The 22,469-nt window shown below is 38.6% G+C and overlaps 1 protein-coding gene across 1 annotated transcript in view; it reads right to left on the bottom strand.

The window, feature by feature from the left end:
- The window catches only part of CPEB3 (cytoplasmic polyadenylation element binding protein 3), a 167,772-nt gene that overhangs the window by 4,309 nt on the left and 140,994 nt on the right, over positions 1–22,469 (bottom strand). The window contains exon 9 of the mRNA XM_015599851.2: positions 18,314–18,495. Within this exon, the coding sequence (XP_015455337.1) occupies positions 18,314–18,495 (182 nt within the window). The remainder of the gene's footprint in view (positions 1–18,313; positions 18,496–22,469) is intronic.

Genomic DNA, 22,469 nt, shown 5'->3' with positions numbered 1-22,469 from the left:
AGTCGCACTGGGGCTGGCGAGGCAGGGTGAAGGGCAACACGACTGTGAGGTGCTGGCATTCGTGTTTTAATGACAGGGCTTTCAAAAGACTAACATCCCAGTACTGTGTACAATGGACTGGAGGGAAAAGGGGGGACTAGTGACATGTTAAGAAGCTACTATAATAATTGAGGCTTTACAAAAACAAAAACAAAAACTTTATTGCCTTAATCTGCCCCCTAAGACCAGAAGCTTCATTCAATAGAGGAGATCTTTTCATCACAGCCCTACAGGGGGGCATTACAGACTCTAAATGCAGTAACGCTGTGTTATGTGAGAACCAAAAGCAAGAACGAACAAAAGCTACCACAGTTTCCCACCGTCTCTTTCCTAGAAGCTCAGAAAAGGAACATCATTAATGTTTTCATCTCGAATGTTAGACGGCAGCACAAGGGTGGCCAGTCTGTGGTGAGGCTCCTTCCACACTGACTAGCCAGCCTGAGAAGAGCAACCACTGTGGCCGCCGGGGCTGGGGCGACAAGGACCCACGGTTCTCGGATACAAGCTAATGGTTCAAGCCGCCTCTGGATGCAGCCAGGGGCTGGAGCAGGGAAGATGGCACCGCCTAGGGTTAGACGCTCCACTTCCTGGTCCTCCCTTCTGAAGGCCCCTTTCCCGCTCCCTCTAGAGTTTCGTCTCTGCCACAAGCTCTAGTCCACAGGTCCGTTGGCCAGTCAGACATTTCTCCTTGGAAGATCCACCTGAGAAGATCTGTACCAGCTCCTGGTTACCAGGGAAAAAATATCTTTACTCTGGCTCGAATTCCCTTCTTCCTATTTCCTCATCCTCAACCTAACACGTTAGTAAGTGGGCTTCAGATAAATGTCTCACATTCATCTCTGCATCATAATTAAAACTGTAGTGGGTTTCTGGGGACATCTGCTTGGGTTCAAATCCAGGCCACGTTAGTAGCTGTGCAACCTTAGGCAAGTTTCTCTGCCACTCTGAGCCTCTGTTTCCTCATCTGTACACCGGAGGCAGAGAAGAGTTAGTACTTTATAGGGTTCCTATGAGGATTAAATGACTTAAACCATATAAAGCGCGCAGAACCACTAAGCATAGTCATTATCCCTGCTGCTTCCTCTCCAGTTCAGGCCATCACAGCGTGCACCTCAATAGGTTCAATATCAATGGCCTCTGCACTGACCAGCATGCTCCAGGCCTCCCCTGGTTCAGTGTGCCCATGTACAGATTGACATCTCAACAGTCTATTTTCACAATGTTTTTCTCCTGGTCAAAGCCATTCAGATTCTCCACTGCCTCGAGGATGAAGCACAGAAGCTTCAGCATGAGAGGGACTCTCTGTCTCCCACGGCTCAATTAGATGACGTAGACTTCACAATTTCTCTCTCCCAACTAATTCCCAACTCAAACTCTACCTGGTCTTTATTTTCACTTGCACTTTCTTCCCACCTCGAATGCTCTCCTTTAACACCTAGCCCACTCGACTCAGGTACCCAATGAGGTCTAGTCTTTTTTTCTTTCTTAACGTAAAATTAGCAGTTTTAAAGTGAACAATTCAGTGGTGCTTAATATGCTCACAATGTTATAAAACTACTACCTCTATCTAGTTCCAAAACATTTCATCACTGCTGCACCCACTGAGCAGTTACTCACCCCACTTCTCCTTTCCTAGCCCCTGGCAACAACCAATTTGCTTTCTGTCTCTAAGGATTTACATACTCTGAATATTTTATATAAATGGAGTCACATAATATGAAAGCTTTCATGTCTGGTTTCTTCCACTTATAATGTTTTGCGGTTCATCTATGTTCTAGCCATCAGCAGTATTTCCTTCCTTTTTATGACGGAATAATATTCCACTGTATGTGTATGTGTATGTACGTATGTACCACACTTGTTTATGCATTCATTTGTGGATGGACATTTGGGTGGCTTCCGTCTTTGACTATTGTGAATGGTACTGCTATGAACACATGCAGACATGTTTGTTTGAATACCTGTTTTCAACTGTTTTGACTATATACCCAAGAGTAGAATTGCTGGGGCGGGGGCGGGGGGAAGTAGAGCAATTCTATGTTTAACTTTTTGAAGAACGGCCAAATTGTTTTCCACATAGCCTGCTCCACGAGGGGTCCAATTTTTCTACATATTCACCAACATTTGTTGTTCTCCATTTTTGTGATTACAGCCATCCTACTAGGTGTGAGGAGGCACCTCACAATGGTTTTCATTTGCATTTCGCTAATAACTATTGACATTAAACATCTTTTCATGTGCATGTTAGCCATTTGTATATACCCTCTTTGGAGAATGGTCTATTTCAAGTCCTTTACCCATTTTTTGAATTGGATTGTTTGTCTTTTTGTTGTTGAATTGTAAAAGTTCTTTATATATGTCAGATACTAGATTTTTATCTATATATGATTTACAAATATTTTCTCCTATTTTATAGGTTATATTTACTTTGTTGATAATGCCCTTTGATGCATAAAAGTTCTTAATTTTGATGAAGTACAACTTATCTATTTTTTTCTTTTGTTGCTCCTTCTTTTGATGTCATATCTAAGAATCCACTGCCAAATGTAAATTCATAAAGATTTATCCCTATATTTTCTTCTAAGAATTTTACGGTTTTAGCACCTATATTTAGGTTGATTGATTTTGAGCCACTTTGGTATGTTGTGTAAGGCAGGGTGTCTACTTCATTCTTTGCATGTTGATATCCAGTTGCCTGAGAACCATTCGTTGAAGAGACTATTCTTCACCTACTGAATGGTCTTGGCAACCTTGTCAAAAATCAGTTAGAGGCCCAGTCTTCCTAAACTATTTCAGTCCCACAGGGATCTATTCCTTCCCTTTTGTTCTTAATACTCCATCTTGCTCACCTGGCATTTCCTATCTACAGTCCTGCCTTGGTCGGCATCTCTCCTTATCTTCAAGGAACTTGAGGACAGAGTCCTGAAGCAGGACAGAACAGTGGCAGGTCCAGAGAAGAATGGGGTCTGCAGAGGTTAGGGACAACTGGAGGAAGGTATAGGTTTATGAGTGTATCTAACCTGGCCTCATCTCGTGAATCTGAAGGTTGAAAAGGAGCCAAAATGGTGGAATGAATCCTTCTGCCCTGAGGCTGGAGGACTACTGGTAAAGGCAGGGCATGCTGGGAACTGGTAGCAGCCTGCTTTTCTACCTTCGGTGCATGAGCTGAGGACTGCTCTGCTCTACCACCAGGTAGACACCTATACCCGGGGAGCTCCGGCAACTGGACCTGAGCCCCAATAAGCCTAGAAAAGGGGATCCAGGAGTCAGAGAGAGGACTGGTCTGAACAAAGAGAATTTACACTCAGCAAAAGAAAGCTGCTGGAGGAGAAAGATAACAGCCATTTATAATACATACAAATATGAAAAGAGTATTTAAGGAGATTCAAGTCTAGTACAAAAGACACTTTCTGGTAATTTTTAAAAAAACAGTTACTTTTGTTTAGGTATAAAAACAGTATTGTGGTTATGTGGAGTTTTATTTTTAACTGCAGAAATTTTTTAAGAGCTTAAATTAAGGTTAGAGTCATGAAAAATTAACCGTTTTGAAGTGAATAATCCTGGGGCATTTAATACACTCACAATGTTGTGTAACCACCACCTCTATCTAATTCCCAAACATTTTCATCACCACAAAAGGAAATCCTGTATTCTCATTTTTGTTTTATAAAGTTTTTTTTTTTTTTGCATTTAATACACTCACAATGTTGTGTAACCACCACCTCTAATTCCCAAACATTTTCATCACTACAAAAGGAAATACTGTACTCTCATTTTTGTTTTACAAAGTTTTTTTTTGTTTTTTGTTTTTTAGATATTATTGAATTATTTAACTGAATTATTTCAGGATGAAATATATGATGCCTGAGATCTCCTTCAAAATAATCTGGGGGGAGGGTGGTAGAGTAAGTAGAGATGTAGATGAAACAAGATTGGTCATAAGTTGATAATTATTGAAACTGGATGATGGGAACATTGTACGTTGATAATTGTAATTGAATGATAGAGTTCATTATACTATTCTCTATACTTCTGTAAGTATTCAAACTTTTCATTATTAAGAAGCTAAAATACCCAAACTGTGACTTTTTGACTAATTAAGTTATCAGATGAATTGAAGAGAGGATAATCACTGTTGAGATCCAGTTCAGTGGCCTAGAAGGTCAAGTGGTAGAAATATTTCAAAGCTCTGGAAAAAAAATAATTTTGAAAAGTAAAGAAAGATAAATTTTAGAAAAGATCCAGAAAAACTTAATATACGAATCAAAAAAGTTCCAGAAGAAGAAAAAAGAAACGAGGAAGGGCAATAAGCTGACAAAAGTCCTGAAACTGCATATAAAAAATACCACCAGGGCCAGTCTAGACTGATAAGACAGAAAACACACCACCAGGAATATCCTGCTAACTCGCTAGCTAAAATTTCTGGACTGTAAAGGTACACAGAAAATGTTACATGCTCCCAAGTGAAGAGAGCTAGCTGGTATGTCTTGCAAAGGAAAGAAAAAACTGGCATCCTACTTCTTATCTGTAACACTAGAAGCTAGAACACCAAGAAATGCTATTTATTAGGGTGAGAGAAAAAGGCATCATCTAAAAATCCTTTATCTAGTCAAAATAGCATTTTTCTGTCAAGAAGATTTGCAAGAAATCTAGTAGCTTTATGCTATTCTAGCAATAAAAATGCATAAAATATCCTATTTACAACTAAACAAAAATTATAAATTACTCGGAATGAATCAAATTATAAAGATACAGGACCTACATGAAGAAATATTTAAATGTAAAAAAAAAAAATCTTTAAAAAAACAACTAGGTCTAAATGCACAAATCAAGGGCAAGGTAGACCTTTTTTAGTAAGGGCTAGAATCCTAGAAGCCTCAGAAGGAAATAAATATATTAGACTATGTAAAAATAAAATACATTTAAATAACAAAAGATACCATGAGAAAAGTTAGTAGGCAAATGATGGATTTAGAAAAAAATAACAATTATTTATACTATAAAGAGAACTCTTAAAAACGGGCAAGAAGAAGACATACAACACAATGGGAAAATGGGTAGAGGATAATTCGCATAAGAATTCATAGGCAATCCACATTAAAAGGTTTTCACATTTGTTCACAGTCAGGAAAAAGAAAATTAATATCACTTTAGTCTCTCATCAGACCTGCAAACGTTTAAAAGAGATGATAATTATCATTTGCTGACAGAAATATGAACTACTACAGCATTTAAAAAAAGCAAACTAGCAAATTCTTAAAATTAAAAATACAGATACTCTTTGATCCAATAATCCCACTGTTGGTTGTTGTTAATGCTGTAATCCCCAAGTTTGGAAATATAACCACGAGTAAGTTTACATATAAAGTATATTTATTGAAGAATTGCCCATAGTGGCAAAAAACTAGAAACAAAGTAAGTGTTCACCTATAGGTAAATAGCTGAATAAAATGTGGTATATCTACCTCCATAGAATATCATGCAGTCATGAAAAAGACTGAGTTAGTGCTCTACCAGTTGATTTGAAAAGATTTCTATAACATGGGAATGTTAAGATTAAGTGGAATGATATATACAAACACCTGCTGCGAACTGTAAAACACTGAACAAACGTAAGGTCAAATAATACATTTGTGCTGATATTTGAAAATGTGATATGAATAAAACTGCACCTTCTGTCTATTCAGGCTTCCAGCTGAGCTTGGCAACAATGTCCCTTACCAGCTGAGGGGTCTGGTCAACACAGATTCAGCAAATAGCCATGAGGCTCCATCATGGCCACTGCTGGGCCAGAGGCACACAGTGGTACCTTATTTAACCAGCTTCCTTAGAGAACAACAAAATCCTTACAAGTTACTTTTCCAGAGAGCAGACATTTTTCTTTTTTGGTGCCAAAACATCTTGAATTTTGATTTTTTTTTTTTTTTAAGGAAATCTTATTTACTATGCCCTCTCTTAAGCAAGGAATATTTTGATATTTTGAATTCCCTTCATAGTTGTGCCAGGTAATACAATGCAGTGGACAGTTTTTACTTTTTTTCTGTCACCTCCTTCAAAACCTGTCTGTCTGCTATCACTTCTAATAGCTTTCAATGATCCTTTATAAATGTGCAACTTCCTATCACTTTCAATTGGACTGAAAAGTTGGGTAATCAACTTTGCTAAGACTTGCACATTAAATGCCAGTAATCATAGTCAATAAGCCTCCAAATAAAGCCTTTTATGTAAAGGACGTGGCTTTTGGATTGCTACTGTGCTCTCAGAGGCCTTTCCTGACAACTTCCAGAGGGCTGCCTTCCAGATGCGTGAGTGGTGCTATTACTGCAAAGCTGCTTCCAACACCTCCATGCAAGTGTTGACTCCAAGAGTAGAGACTTGCCCAAAAGATAAGACAGACACCATAACTCGAAATGATCCACAAACACAGATGTGCAAGTTGGCTACCATAACCTCTCAAAGGACAATAAACACTGTCTTTGACAATTTAAATCGACAAAGAGAAGTAGCTGCATGAAGGACACTGGTAGTTAGTTGGTGGTCAAATGGATTCACTGATTTGACTAATATTCTTTGAGTGCCTATTCCCTGTAAGCCACCATATTAAAAATGAAAATGTCATGAAGAATATGACTTAGGTCTTTCCATAATTTATGGTCTGAGAGTTTCTTAAAGGCACTCCCAAACCACTGATGTTTTCGCCATGTCCTAACGCCATCTGTATTATTATGTTATGTTTTACTTGACTCTCCAGATATCCACTTTTCCCAATACACGGATATATAACTATTAAAATAACAAAGGGTTCCTCTGCTAATCACCTAGATCACCTGCAGTGTCATTAAACTGTGACACTTTGGAAACACCAATCTACTGGGACATTACTGATCTAGACTACCACTAAAGATCGACTACTAGAGCCTTTCCCAGAGCCAATGATGTCACCAAGTTGACTCTGCTTCAAAGGGATTTGCAGGCACAGGTGATGAACACTTCTTGTAGAGAGACACCTGAATTCATACCACTCAACTGCTGGAGAGGACCATGCCCAGGATGCTGAGAAATGTGTGTAACTTACTGATTAGCTGGTAACAATTAAGGATAAGAAAGAATGATACAGAAGCCTGGATAAGTGGCCATAAGAAGATGGATAAAGGGAATAATATTTAGAGTGACAGAGACAAAGAGAAAGCCACACTTTAACAATATGATCTCGATGCTGACACTGTTTTGTTTCTAACAAGCTGGAGAAAATATTTCTGTCTGCGGTCATTTCAATATTACCAAAATGACCTCCCAAAATAAGTAAACAATGACTAAACAGCTCTCAGTGGCAGAGGGAGACCATAAACTCTTCACAGGTCCAGAATTCCCTCTCCTTGGGCCTGAAAGGTTGTAATAATGAGAAGAGAAGCATTAGACAATGTCGGGCTCAGTTGAATTATGTGCTAAAGTTTATATAAAGGACATCTAAAGACTGGTCCCCATAGCAGCCTGCCCTTTGGTGACAGGAAAAACCAAATTAAGTCCATCAGATACCTAACCAACACAAGATGGGTAAGATATGTTTACAGGTGGCTGGCAGTTGAGTAGAAGCAAAGATTTCAGATAATGGAAACCGAGTGAACAAACTGGAGAAAGAGGCCTAGTAAAGAGGTATAATTCAATAGAGATAAATGTAAAGGTGTCCAGAAGTCAGGTAGGCCATTTTTTATCATTTGAAGCAACATGCTTCCTGGAAAAATCAATTTACTTGATGTGCTCAAAGTTTTTAAACAATGTACTTCTAATCTTCATGGCATGTGTCACAGAGTACATGTATTCTAAAAAGCACAGTAACCTCAATACCATTCCCACTAAACGTGGTGTCTACAGTTGCGAAAGCAGGCCTCCACTGGCACCTAATGCTACGAATGTTTAAACATAAAACTTTTAGTTTTTCAACTGACTATGAGTTCGAATCCTGTTGTTTGGAAAGCAGATGAAAGGTGCCTAGGAAATAAAAGAAGCGACACGAAAAATAACTTTTCCTTAGCAACAAAGTTATCCACAACTTCCCAGATTTGGCAAATTTGCAGTTATTAATTTTAGGAGCAATCTAGGGTAGATTAAAAACATAGGGGAAATGGTTTGAATTTCATTTTCTTTTTACCTTTCAATGGACTTACCATTTTTCATATTTTCATATTAAAAACCATCACAGTTCCAATAGAGAAGATATAAAAAGAGAGAACGGGACAGAAGAGATCAGAGGCCAAGACTCGGAAGGAGAGAGAGGGCAAAAAGTTTCCATGCCATTTAGAGAAGAGGAATATCTTTCTCTTTCTTTAGATGACCCAAACTCCATTTAAAAAACTATTTCTGGTCAAAGGCTCTGAGGCTCCCAGTGATTCAAAATAAGCTCAGGTAGGATTAGTTCCAACAACATTTGAATTCATTTCTGGGTGTTGCTTCCTCTCAAAGGGTCAAATCAAACACAGTCATAGCTACAGCTGGGAAGATTTCAAGCCAGATCAAGGCAGGGATCAGTAACAGCAGCAAAATAAAGGCTGGGCTGTGGGAGTCCGAGGTCCCAGACTAAGGCTAAGGGCAGTCATATTCTGGGAACAGGTCACCAGAACCTCTATTTCTTTTGCTATTGAGTCATCTTATATATTCCAGCTGTAGCCAGGGACAATGTGGTATTATCAGCACTTCTGTTAGTATCGTTACTGGGTCACATTAATCTTCATGTAGGCTAGAAATATAAAGTCTTGAATAGTCTTCAGCTAAAATTCAGTCCTAATACGTTTCTAGTGAAGAGAAAAAAAAGGTTAAATATGTAAGGTACTTGAAGTGCTTGCAAAAAAAGGTGCAATGGATAACATCTCATTAAATAAAAAATGGGTTATTCTCAAGAGTATGCTATTCAAAGCAAATATTATGTGCTATGGCTTAGCTGTCACAATGTTCCTTAAATAAAAGTATAAGACAGCCCCAAATTAGCTAACTGAGAGTCTCTCCAGTTCTCTGCATTAAACTAAAACAGAGTCAAGGAAACATTATTTGTCAATGGCGCATTGATTTCAAAATTATTTCCCCTTCTTCTATAGAAACCGATATGTTAGAAAGATACAATAGATTATCTCAAGTAATCAAAATACAAAGAAGTATAAATACTAAAGAGAATACTAACCACAACTTCGATGCCCACCCCACCCCACCCCCCACCACCATGGATATGCAGCTGCTGTTTTCCGGCCTCACCGAACAACCCTCTATAGATAGAAAACACATTCCCAGCAATCTTACTTCTGGGTATTTATTCAAAAGAAATGAAAGAAGGATCTCGAAGGGATATTTTCACTATTGTGTTCACTGAAGCATTATTCACAATAGCCAAGGTGTGGAAGCAACCTGAATATCCATCGACAGATGAATGGATACAGAAAATGTGGTAAATATACACAATATTATTCAGCTTTCAAAAAAAAGGAAATTCTGTCACATGCGACAACATGGGTGAACTTTAAGGACATTACGCTAAGTGAAATAAGCCAGTCACAGAAGGACAAATACTGCATGATTCCGTTTATATGAGGTATCTAAAACAGTCAAACTCATAGGAAGCAGAAAATAGATTGGTGGTTGCCAGGGGTTGGGAGCAGGGGAAGTGGGGAGCTACTGCTCAAAGGTTATAAAGTTCCGGTTACGCGAGATGAAAAAGTTCTAGAGATAGTGCTCTACAACACTGTGCTTATGGTTAATAATACTGTACTGTACACTTAAACATTTAAAAGGATAGGTTTCATGTGTTTTTTTCACCACAATAAGAAAAAAAAGAAAATATATGATGAGTGGGACATACTTGGAAAAAAGGGACTAAGGAAGGGAAAAACAATCAATGCCGTATTAAACTTCTGAATTTGAGCACGAAAGAAGTAAAGAAGCTGAAAACAGTATTTTTCTCAGCTGGGCTCCCTAGAACATTACTCCCAAGAGAGTGCATTTTAGCAGAGTTCATGATCAAAAAATTTGTGAAAAATTGCACAGTGTCTCCTTCTTGGATCTTCATAATGAAGATTAGTATATAAAAGATTCTAAGAAGCCCTAGAATAAAGCAGCCTATTTAACTTTCTTCAAGAAAGCATTTCCAAACTCACTTGACTTAGAAAAAGGTTTTTTGTAAAACAGATATTAAAATCCCAAAGGACACATGCTTTATGAAGGATAATTTAAGAAATGGTGGTTTAAGGGAACTAATTTTAGGGCCAGAATCTTGTCAACTCAAAGTTCTTCCTCCTATTTCAAAAACTCAAATAACCAACCAACTTTATCCTTATCTTGCCTGAAATATTTAACTGCTTTTATCATATGAAATTCCAATTAGACTGTCTAATAAGCATCTTACAGAAGAGCTCAAATATTTGCCATTTATGGTCTCATGGAAATCAATATGTTATCAGTGCCACTGTATATTGACAGAGCGTTTTACAGTTTTCAAAAGCATTTTCATTAACACACGTACACAAACATCCTTCCTTCAAGACTAAACCCCAGATTGGCTCCTCTACTCTAGTATCCTCTCTACTAGTAAAAGTATCTCTATGGGCTGAGTTGGCAGACTATAACCACTGTTTACTGCACGATGCGTATCAAGTTATAGACATCTCACTTACAGATTTCTAGGAGACAACATGACCAAGTTGTACTAAATAATAGCTGTGTAGTGGTGAGACCCTCATATTTTTATTAAGAAATTGTTCATATTAGTCAAATCATATGTTTCTGTTAGACTAAGGGAGACTAAACTGATTCTACCCTTACAGATTTTCTCAGAACCACACAGAGTAGACAAAAGAGTAGAAAAATGGCCATGTAAAAAGATTACTCATTTCCTAATGATCTCATTTTTCACACTACCCAAATCTTTCATATGTAAGTGACCTATACTCAAGTAATAAAGAAAGCTGGATTTAGCAGAGCTTTCACATCGTAAGTGTTCATCTGGCATCACTTCCAAAAATACCATTAAAACAGACAGAATGAGTACAGGTGCCCTCTTTTGCCATCGTTGTACTTAAATACTTTAAACTGTTCCAGTTTTTCACAGAAACACTGTTCAAAGGAATATAAGCAAAATTTAATCTTAACCGTCTACTGAATTTCAAGTTCAAAATCTTTTTGTTATCAGAGAAAAGATGCTGGTAAAAAAACACCTCTTTCTAGACTAAAGAAAAAAAAACCAAACGCTTCAATGCTTTAAATGGAAAACACATCTAGGTGTTTGTATCTATAAAAGGAACTGAAGAGTCTCTCTATGTGTGTCTTGACTAATATCCAACCAGCAAACTGGTAGACTGGCACCTATGTTAACAGTTTCATTTTTTAAAGTTTTAACTTCAACTTTTTCATTATCTTTATATTAGGGATTCCTAGGGGAACTGAGTGGGCACTTTCAAAGTAGAAAAAGAAAAGAGAGTGAGTCAACAATTAGCCTTGGACAGATGGTTGAGCAACAGTACAATTTAAATAGGGCTCAGGCTCTGCCGTACAAAGCAGCACCTGTACAGCCTAATAACTTTCCAAAGCACTTCTTCATCTCTCATTGTCTATCTGTGCGACAAACCATCAGAGAGTTAGGCTGGTGTTACTACTGAGGCAATGAAATCAAACTTCTAAGAGATTAAGTAACTTGCCCAAGTTCATGCCATGACAGAAAGAAGAACCAGGAGCGTAGCTCAGATCTCCCAATTCCCAAGCCAAGTCACTTTTTTTCTATAGCCATGGTTTTCTGGGTGGTGAGGATTGGAGCAGGTACGGGGTATATCCCCCCCCTTAGATACTTAATACTCCATAAATGCCCTACCCTATTAGTGTTCTAGGGTACCCATGAGAGCGTATCACATGCCCCATGGACGCCAAGGCAGAAGAAATGCTGAGAATCACTGCGCTGGGTATTACACAACTTTGATATTGTCAACACAGGGAAAAAATTATCGAGCGGCTGATAACTGGTGAATATTAGCCATAAGATATTCATAATGTAAGACTTAAAGAGTTTATTTCAAGATGTTAACAATGTTTCCTTGGAAGTAAAAACTGAGGCATGTGTTGCATTTGTGTCATTTATCTTTTTTTATTTTTCCCACTCCCTGGGTCATTTATAATAATAATGTACCATAAGAAGAGTTACTGTGACATTAAAGATGCCAAACATTTTCACTAGTGTTATATGTAAAAATGTATATATGGATTCATATATACATATGTGGAGTTGGCTCACAGTAACTTGAAAGAAGTTTTACATAACTACAACATAAAAGTGGAAATCAAAAGCAAACATCAAAAAAAAAAAAGCACAAGAAAATTTCAAACTCATTTTATTAATGTTAAAAACAACCTATAGACATACTAGAAAATTCTGATAACTCCAGGTGTGCCCTGTTCTGTGCAGAATATTCCAGCTCACCTGAAAAGTTATGTGAAATATTGAAACATATATAAAACTCACTAGAGACCTATAATCTAACTCAAAGGTTCCTAACCTAGGCCTGTGGAAAGAGGAATTCATAGAAGGGTGTTTGAAGAAACATTAGGCCCTGCATGGGCAGCAAAATTCAGGGAGTCCCATGAGCAGAGGTGGGTCTGTCTTTAATTGACAGGTATCTTAAGAGTCTCCAAACCACTCTTAAATTCTCTCTGTTGCAAAATAAAGGGGTTGAGCCAGGTCATGTCTAAGGTTAAGTCCAGCTTTTAATGTACTGTAAGTGTCAAAGAACACTTTCTGATATTCTAAACAGCAAAATCTGAATTTCTTTATTACACAAGCGAATGTTCTTTATTAAGTAGAAAGGGAAGGCTGTGCAAAGTGCCCTCTGGCAGACAGTTGGATATGTCAAAGGTTGATACATAAGGGTTTTCCATCTGGGCCACCTCTCTAATCAGCATCCATTGAAGAACTCACTCATTCATCCAAAAATCATCCAAAAATAAATAATTAATGTATATCCGCTGTGTCAAGTATTAAATATACAGTAGCTAATATGAAAGACATATAATCACTGGTCTCATGGATTGTATAGTCTAACAGGGTAGATGGACATTAAACAAACATTATTTCATTATAGAAGTGCTTTAATGCCACACAGGAATGGTAGATGGTATTATGACAATGATCTAAGGGGGAGATATAAGCTCCAATGAAGAAAAGTTTCCTAAATATATCACAATTAAGCTGAGACTTGAAGGAAAAGTGGGTATTTGACAGGCAGAAGAAACTGCCTGTCGAATACCCACTTTTGTGGGTATTTGTATAATGACCCTGAAAAATAGAGAAAAAGGTCAGTTGTGACTGGTTCAAGATGAGGAAGGAAGAGCTAAGGCAGAAAACGGGTGTAGTACACAAAGGGTCATATAGACAATGTTAATTAAGAATTTTGACCCTTTTCCTAAGAGCAGAATATAATCAAAGGTTTAAAAGCGGGGAAAGACATAATTCACATTATGATTTTAAAAAGATTACTCTGGCTAAAGTTGAATGGGAAGACTACTGGGAAGCTAGTCTAGATGTCCAGGCAGGATGAGAGTGACTCACTCCGGTAACCTCGATAAATTTTCATGGTTGCTTCCAGTCCTTGCTCTCCCATTAATCACCCTAATTTATTCTATACATTTATTGATTGCCACCCATGTGCCAAGCACGCCTATTCAGACCTCTGGGCACAGGTGGCAGAGTCAAAATCAGGGCAGTTCTGTAAGGAACTACCATTAAAAGCCCCTCCCACCTCCGTTAGTCTTCCCATTGCTAGACATACCATGGCAAAAAGTTTGTTAAGTGTAGATTTATCAGCCCACTTCGACAAGTCACATAATCTTGGGGGACTCTAATTACAGATATAGCAGGAATCAGAATTTTGACCCAATAGCCTGGGCTACCTTATTCCTGTGACTCTGAAAACTATAGGTTAAATAAGTAGGGTCCCCTCCGTATAATGAGCTAAATAAAATTATACAGGATAAATGCAGTTCCCCCTACCACTGTGGTTATTGTTCAATTGATCTTCTTACTGCATACTTGAAGGCAGTACATTAAAATACCTCTTCTTCTATTCTAAAATTGACTGTGGTGATGGTTGTACAACTATGTAAATATACTAAAACTATTGAATTATACATTTTAAATTAGTGATTTGTATGGTATATGAATTACATATCTCAATATAGCTGTTACCAAAACAACAACAACAAAAAACCCCACCTCTTCCTTAAAAATATTGACATAATGGAAGACTAATATGACAGCTGAGATGTTACATATTGACCTATTTTATATTCATGAAGCCAAAAAGTTTCTAAGGTGATGAGAAGAAATCAAATTATAAAGTTTGTATTTTCCCCATAAACCACTCCATCTGAAAGCTTAGCAAAAGAGCAGCAATAACAACAGCAATAATAATAAATACATAAACATATAAACTCTCTAAAGAGATGTCTTTTTTGAAAAAACTTTGTTGGATGCAAAAGAGGTAAAGAAAATATACCAACCAAAATCTTCTTCATGTACCTCCCACAGTTTACCTGGGAAAGGTACAACGTGAGAGCACACACCTCAAACAATCCTAGGACTTCCATGGTTCCAGGCATTGCTGCTCTGCAGGTGGCCCTCTCCCACTCTCCGTATGGGACAAATAGTAAAAAGGGTAAGGGCTACAAACAGGAAGCAAGTGGCCTTAAAATTCCATCTACAGTTTTTTTAAAATCACTAATTGAATCTGCATTTATAATGATGCAGACAGCAAAGGAGGCTCCCCTGACCAGAAAGATAATAAAGGTTGATGCTATTTAAAATAGTCAAAGTCTCAGTTTAAAGGCAACTCTAAGCTAACATCCAAAGAACAGAGAGAAAGGCTGTAGCATCTTGGAATTTGCAATAGCAAGGAAAAGGAAGTGAAGGCACAGGTGGACATCTGTCCCTGACTTTTAGGATAGCAAGTTTCAGAGTCTTAGCCAAGAGACTGTTGCTAAAAATCTGCAGGGATTATTCTGGGAAGAAGGCTGCACCTAATGATAGAAATTCTCTGTAGACCATGAAGAACAGAGCCCCTGAGAAAGAAAAAAGCATTACCTAAAGAAATACTAACATGCTTATATATAATGGGAGCTCTCTGGAAAGCTCTAATTTAAGCTTTAGGAGAAAGAAAAATAAAAATAAAACTAGCAATGAACCTTAAAATGCTTCTATGAAGGGTGTAGTTAACAGAGGCTTAAAATGCCAGAAACAACAAAATAAGGTAGTGTTGGCTATTTTCAAAGCAAGAAGAAATTAAGAAGAGGACAGAAATACAGTTTGGAGGAAGTTAAGTGTAATGTTAATAGAGTAGTGAAAAAGGAGACCAACTCAGGATGAAAGCTGGCTTCCATCCCTCATAATAAAGAAAATGGTCTCCATATTGGTCAGGGCAAACAAAGAACAGGAGGATGGCACGGAGAGGGTACAGGACCTCTGCTACTTTCAGTGATTTCCAAATCTTGCACTTAGATGACTCTCGTCCCAGGGCAGAGAAGGAACTGACAGGTCCCTTTTTGATACCACATGCATGGAGGTAGCATTCTTGTGACCACGACAGTCCCACTGCATATGTGTACAGTGTATTACATTGTATATACTGCTTTCCTGTTCAATATCTCCTCTGGGCTTCTCAACAATCTGTGGAACACACAAGGCTATACTACTGCTTTCATTATATACTGAAGCTCAGAATTTAAGTGACCTGCCCAAAGTCACGAAGCCCATAGAGAGCAAACCGGCTCTAGACCCAGCAATCTGACTCCGGCCCAGTGCTCTTTTCACTAACCAGGGCACCTTTGCACTATATCTTCAGCAGAGCAACCGACAATTCAAGCTAAGTAATATTAACAACGTCAACGTTAAGTGCATTTGTAGCAAGATGAATTCTGTTAACCAGTAAGTGCTAGTTAAAGATCTACCCAAATGCCATACAGCTCAGGCTGTTCAACTTCAAATCCCATTTAATCTTCAGACCATCCCCTGGAGGGAGTTACAGGGCTCCTGGCATTAGCTCATTTGCTTGGGTTTACCAGTGACTAGCAGCAGCAGAGGTTTAAATATATTGGAATCTGTTCCAGCTCCAAACTCCATACTCTTTTCATTAAAACTGGCTGCTACTCTAACAGTTAATCAAAGACTACTCTAAGATGTGAAAGTATGGTTAACTCAAATACAGTGGGTAGAAAACAGTCAATGACTTTCCTGAATCCTGAGTTTAGTGTTCCAGATACTTTTTCATAGCATGGCCTATGATCATGCTAATAAAAGCAAAGCCACTTCTCTTTTTACCTAGTTCTAAATCTTATGGTAAGAAATACTGAGGGCCTGAGCACAGCAGGGGTGAGAGCAGGGGTAGGTAACAAAACAAACAGTATCTGAATTTACTGTGATTCTTAAAGAGGCTCAAAGATTACCATAATCCCTGGGGCAAGTGTACTTTCCTCTACTGAAGAATAGGCCGGGAAGTTGTTGTTAGCACAAAGATTACCATAATCCCTGGGGCAAGTGTACTTTACTAAAGAATAGGCTGGGAGGTTGTTGTTAGCGAGGAAGCAAAAGGAAGATAGATACATTGGGAAATGTATCTACTTCTTTTATATCTCTAGGACCTACCTCCTGCACAGTCACTAGTTCTGGCTTCAGAGGGGAACAAAGAAAGCTGCTTCCATACAGATGAGAACCTAAGCCTCTCTAGGTTAAGTTTATTGCCATGTTGTTTATTGGGTGCAGTAGCAGTCTAAATGTAATGGAATCTGCTGTTTCAGACAGGCACAAGCAAGTCCACCAGTAGCAGTAGTTAAGAGAATCCTTCAAGTAGCACCATTTGTCAGTCCAACAAAGGTTTATCGAGCGCCTACTATGGTTTCTATGGATCAAGAAATGGGTAAGCACTGGGGATGAAGAGAGAATGAGACACACACCATGCCGATCTTGGTGGAGATGACAGGCTGTAGGGGGATCCCTGTTACAAAAGGGGGAGCTCAGGGTGCTATGGGTGCTTGCAAACTAGGAATAGATTCAAAGCTCTACCATCCCTTTGAGTCTCCATTAATTTAAAAGTGTTTCAAAATTCTGAAAGGGAATTATTTTATTTATTTTAACTAAAAAACATACAAACCAACACTACTTTTAAGGAGCCCAGTGATGTAGCAAATAGATTGTTTATTTTAAGCACTGGCTTTTATAATTTGATCAAGATATATATCTTAATAAAAATATAATCTTGCTGAATATTAAAAACCCATCACCAACTGAAACTTTCATTTCCTAAGAAACTTAAGCCTGCTACACAAAATTAGTCAAAGCTAACCCTAGAGAGTATAGGTGGAATTTCATAATATAACATATTTACTACTACATTTATTCTGGTCCAGTGCATCCCCCAAGACCATCCTTTGCTGGGAGCATTAATACCACTGGACAATTGCACAGGGAAGTGTTCAAAATTTGATGCTATTCTCTTACTTGCTCTTTTATCTATTAATATAGGTCCCAGATTAACACAACCTTCTATTCCCCGAGCTTCCGAATTGAGTGGCAGAGCTGAGGTTTAAGGGATTTAAACCTATGTCTGTCCGTAAAACCAAATGAGCATGCCAACTCCCTACCACCCTAACTCATGCCTCTCTTTAGGTTAGAGGTAGGAAAACTGAATGCCTGCAGTGGCCAGGCAGGTGACACCAATGAGCAAAGAGGCAAGTAAAGCATATGCATATGTGGTATGAGCAGTAGAACTACAGGGAGTTGGAGAGGGGACTGAAGGAGACAGCAGCTATTTGGTTCCAACGACTGCTACTATGTGTGATTTTGCAGTTTTTTTAAAGAGAAATTAGAACTTCAAAATTTTATGTACACTCCTGAATGTTAACATGAAATGTTAGTCCAAGTTTGTTTTAAGAGCACTACATGGGTCAAATAGGACACCGGCTCTCAACCATCGTTAATGCACTGTTGGCATCGTCTTTTGAACAGCACTGGTTTGGTATGCTAAATTCTGCAGGGTTATTTTCATAAGTGTAACATCACCCTGGGGATGAGTGAGGCAAAAGGTTTATTAATGCCTTAAACACCAAGTGTGCACTCTTTTTCAGGTAGCCTAGATGGACTTATGAGCCAGTGTAAGGTAGAGCTGCTCATTTATGATCATGAGGTGCTTTTCCTCCCAGTGGCCCACAGAATAAACTTCATTTCTTTTCCATAGCATTTACACCCTGAGCAACTGCTTACCCGTTTGTCAATGTCATTGTGTTGGAGCTGCACAAAGCGAGCACTGATGGCTGCAATATAACTCTGCTGATTGGAGAATGCCACACGGCCAGCACCTTTGGGGTACTTCAGCTCTGGGTCCGTATCAATGCCAGCATAGCAGACACCACCATACAAACGGTCCATGATCATTGCTAGTTCAACTGCAAGAAAATAAAAATAATTCTATATAAATGTTTAGAAGGCACTCTTGCCCAGGAGAAGGAAGAACTATTTAGGATCATGCAGGGTAATTAAGAAAAGGAAAACCCATGTTAAGTATCCTGAAGAGTGTCCACATCAGTCTTAACAACTCAAGAAGGATATTTAAAAATCAAATGAAAAAAAATTATGAAGTTGCACACACACACACACACACAAATTTACATAATCAGAACTTGAGCAACAGTATAAAAGGAATGATCTATCAGTAATATTCTTGTTCTAATTTCTAATTGCTTAGTCCACTGGAGTGGGCCTTGGGTAGGCAAAGTATTTCACGGTGCTGTAACAAGTTAATAAGAAACAGCCTGACTTATTGACCTCTAAAACTGAAAGCAATTACTAAAGTCACACTGCTACATTTAAGATTAAGCTATAGAAAGGGTTAACTCCTCGTTTTAGCTAGAGGCAATATACTTACAGCCTTAAAGTAAATCTCTACAACTAAAAATTATAAAAAGAATTTTAGAGTATATGCTATCCCAACTGAGAAATTTCCACATTCAACTCTCACACTTAATTTTAGTAATAATACTAGTAATGATAATAGCAGCAAAGAACATTTACTGAGCACTTACAATGTGCCAGGAAACACTAGCTGCTACAAAGGCAGTAAAAACATATCTATCCTGCACCCTGCTATAAATCCAGAGGTCTGTTCACCTGAAACTAATACAGAATAATGTTAAGTGTCAAAAAAAAAAAAAAAGGGAAGAAAAAAAAGAAAATATGAAAAAAATGGAGAGGTCTACAGTCTTTGCCACATTTCTTCTAAATGTACCTTTATGTTGGTATATTTACAAAACACTTTTTGTAAGGAAATCATTTAGAAATTGGACCATTCTAAACATCTGATATTCTAAAATCATCTTCACCATAAAGTTACCATGGAGAGAAATATAGCACTTACCTGGATCCAAACTGCCTGAAGGTAATTGTTTACTTGATACTGGACGGCACCTCCTCCAGGTATGACCATTCCTTTCAGGCCAGTCACATGGTTTAAATCCAAAAGACTTAGCCTTACCCCTGGGGAATGACCCAAGAACCCACTTTCCTCAAACACCGACATATGATATTTGGAAAGAAGACTGGGAAGATGGATGATGACCTGGGCCATAGCTGGCATGTAAAGACCATCACACAGTAGAGCCCCACGGGAATCAGTATCTGGGGAGAAGGAGAGCAACACAACCTGGTGGGGAAGAGGAAGAACTTTGTAGCAGATACAAGGGCTGAAGGGCTGAATGGTATGAGAACCACACCAGATACTTATGAGCAGAAGGAAAGCCAGGTACTCCTGGGTTCCTGCAATATGGAGCTGTTGAGGCAGTAAGAAAAGCTATGTAGCCAGGACAGAAAGGCTGTCTTTCTACTTAATCTTTTCACAGTTTCTCCCCATACCAGACTGCCTAACATTGATGACTGTTTTCTAAGTGCCTATTTTTAATAGGAAGAATGACCTGCAACCAACAGGTAACTTTCAGGTGAGAAAAGCCAGCAATCACCAAGCCCAAGAATATGTGCTACGAAAGGCGAAACAGGAGAAAGATATCCCAAGTATCTTATTATGACCATAATTACTGAGTCATATCAGCCAAGGGAACATTGCTGATGAGTGCTCAAGCAGACCCTGACTGCAGTCTTGAGGCAGGATTCAGGAATCACATTCATTCAAAAAATGCAAGAAGAGTGGTGCACATACTCTGACTATCAGAGTTCAGTGGGTCCTTACATTTCATTCCACAACTTCTGATGGCTCGAGGACCTCCTCACTGGCTAATATTATTCCAGTTACAGAAACCAAGAAACTGAAGGGAGAATTAATTAATTACAGTCATTAATGAATTTTCCTTATTGGTCAAAAAGGCCTAGTGAAATAAGTAGCCTCAGGACTTGGAAATTAAACGCTAATTTTCCAAAGACCCAGCTCTGGAATGGAACAAGAGAGTAAACATCCCCTCAGCCTGGTGAATTGCCAGGAGAAGAATGCTGGCAAGGAACTGAATGGCACTTGTCCTCTACCCTTAGGAAGAACTAAATAAAGTGATTTAGAAAGAAGGTCTACTAGTTGTAAACTTGAAGCTCTAGCTGAGGAGGAGGGTTATGTAACCACAGGTTCTTCTATAGCATAGTGGTCTCCAACAGAATCTTAGGGATCCTCAGATGACAGCAAAGTCACCTTCCACAAGCACAAACATTCCATTACTTCGTAAATCTACTGCTGGAAAATCATCTTCATGTGCCGAAGATTAAGTCATGACTGATGTTGCTGGCAGTTATGTACTTTTGATAGGAAGCAGGAACCCTCATTCACTTATGCTTTTATAAAAACTAATTATAAATAAATCATTTCCACTTCTAAGCTTATATACAGTCATTTTCTTGGCCACCAAAAAGTGTAGACATTTGAACCAATGAAGTCTCACTCTAGTGAAGGGCAATTTGTTGAGAAGCTAGAAACAATCAAGGCAACTAAAGAAAGTTTTTTTGGGGAAGAGTATGAAGATTTCCTATCTCTCTTTCTATACTAACCTGTATTTTAACTACCGAAGGTTTAATACTGTGATCACCCTTGAAGAAAGTAAATAATAGTCAAACAACTGCTGTTTGTATTTGGTCCTTTACTCAATCAGCAAGTCTTCACTAAAAGCACACTTCCTGTAGGCTAACTCGAACACCAGAGGGATATCACTTAAGTCCTAAACAGTTTCTAATTATTGAGAAAAGTAACCATTTGGTAAAAAGAGCTTTAGGGAAAAAAGTAATTTAATTCACCCACTACATAGGTGACTAACAGAAACACAGAGCAAGCCTTCTTCAAGTCCTATAATTTTTCAATCTGAAAAAAATTTTTTATATAGAAGATACGAATTCACCTACAGATGTCAGAATGTACAACCACTTTTGGAGACTAGGTTTTAAAGGATTCTTTAGAGTATCATCAGTTAATAAAGGAAAGTCCAGTATAAATTCCCTTTCCCTGATGTAAGGGGAAGCTGAACCAAGAAGGGGCTGCCATTTTTGACTACTTGGGACAAGAAGAGGAAAGTAGAAGGCACTAAGGACATGGCAGAAGTCAGCTAAAATCTTCATAGGTTTATCTATATCTTGTGATCTCATCTCTGCTCATGAAATGTGAGCTCTTGATCAAGGATGTATCTTATCTGGAAAATGTAGTCAAACTACCTACTAAGCCTGTTACCGTGAATGAATCTTCATTCTAAACCATCCTCTGTGGAGGGCAAGGACAGTGTAGCTCCTAGAAGCATGGTGTTAACATTTAACCTGAGGAAGATGAGGCTACCAGAGCAGGGCATACAAGTGGAGACCGGAATTCAGACAGACGGAGGTAACAGCAGGCAGAGACGGAGTCCATGAGAAAGTCAGGAGACTCCAAACCACTTTAAATTTTTTCCTTCCTTATCCAGACAGTGTTCACAGGATCTGTTTGGTCACCACAGGAGTGGGACATTAGCTGGTGTGATAGCTAAATCCATGGGCATTGTGCACTTTGGATAAGATGCTCTGTGTTCCTAAGACAACTCAAGCGATCTCATGAACCACTGTTCCATGATAATAGCAACACTACTATGAGTCAAACCCACACACTGGCTCTTGTGATGAGCGTCCCTGTGCCACACACTAGAGAGGGAAACGAGAATACTGCAATCGTGTGTAGCATACAGCATTCCCGTGAATTCCTCTGGGTTGTGGTGACTATGCTTTTGAAGTTGATATGACCTCCAATTATGATTCTTTGGATTTGCTCCTGATTCTTCACAGAGATCTGAAAGGGACTTTAGCTCACCAGAGAGAGAATCATGATGACCCCCCCCATCCTGCCCCACCCCAGGGTCATGTTCCTACCATTTAATTAGATTTCAAAGCCGGACATAAGGTAATGTCTGGGATA

The sequence above is a fragment of the Pteropus alecto genome, unplaced genomic scaffold (assembly GCF_000325575.1).
Source record: "Pteropus alecto unplaced genomic scaffold, ASM32557v1 scaffold88, whole genome shotgun sequence".
Lineage (NCBI taxonomy): Eukaryota > Metazoa > Chordata > Mammalia > Chiroptera > Pteropodidae > Pteropus > Pteropus alecto.
The sequence above is the reverse complement of the archived record's forward strand: the minus strand, read 5'-3'. Positions and strand labels throughout refer to the sequence as shown.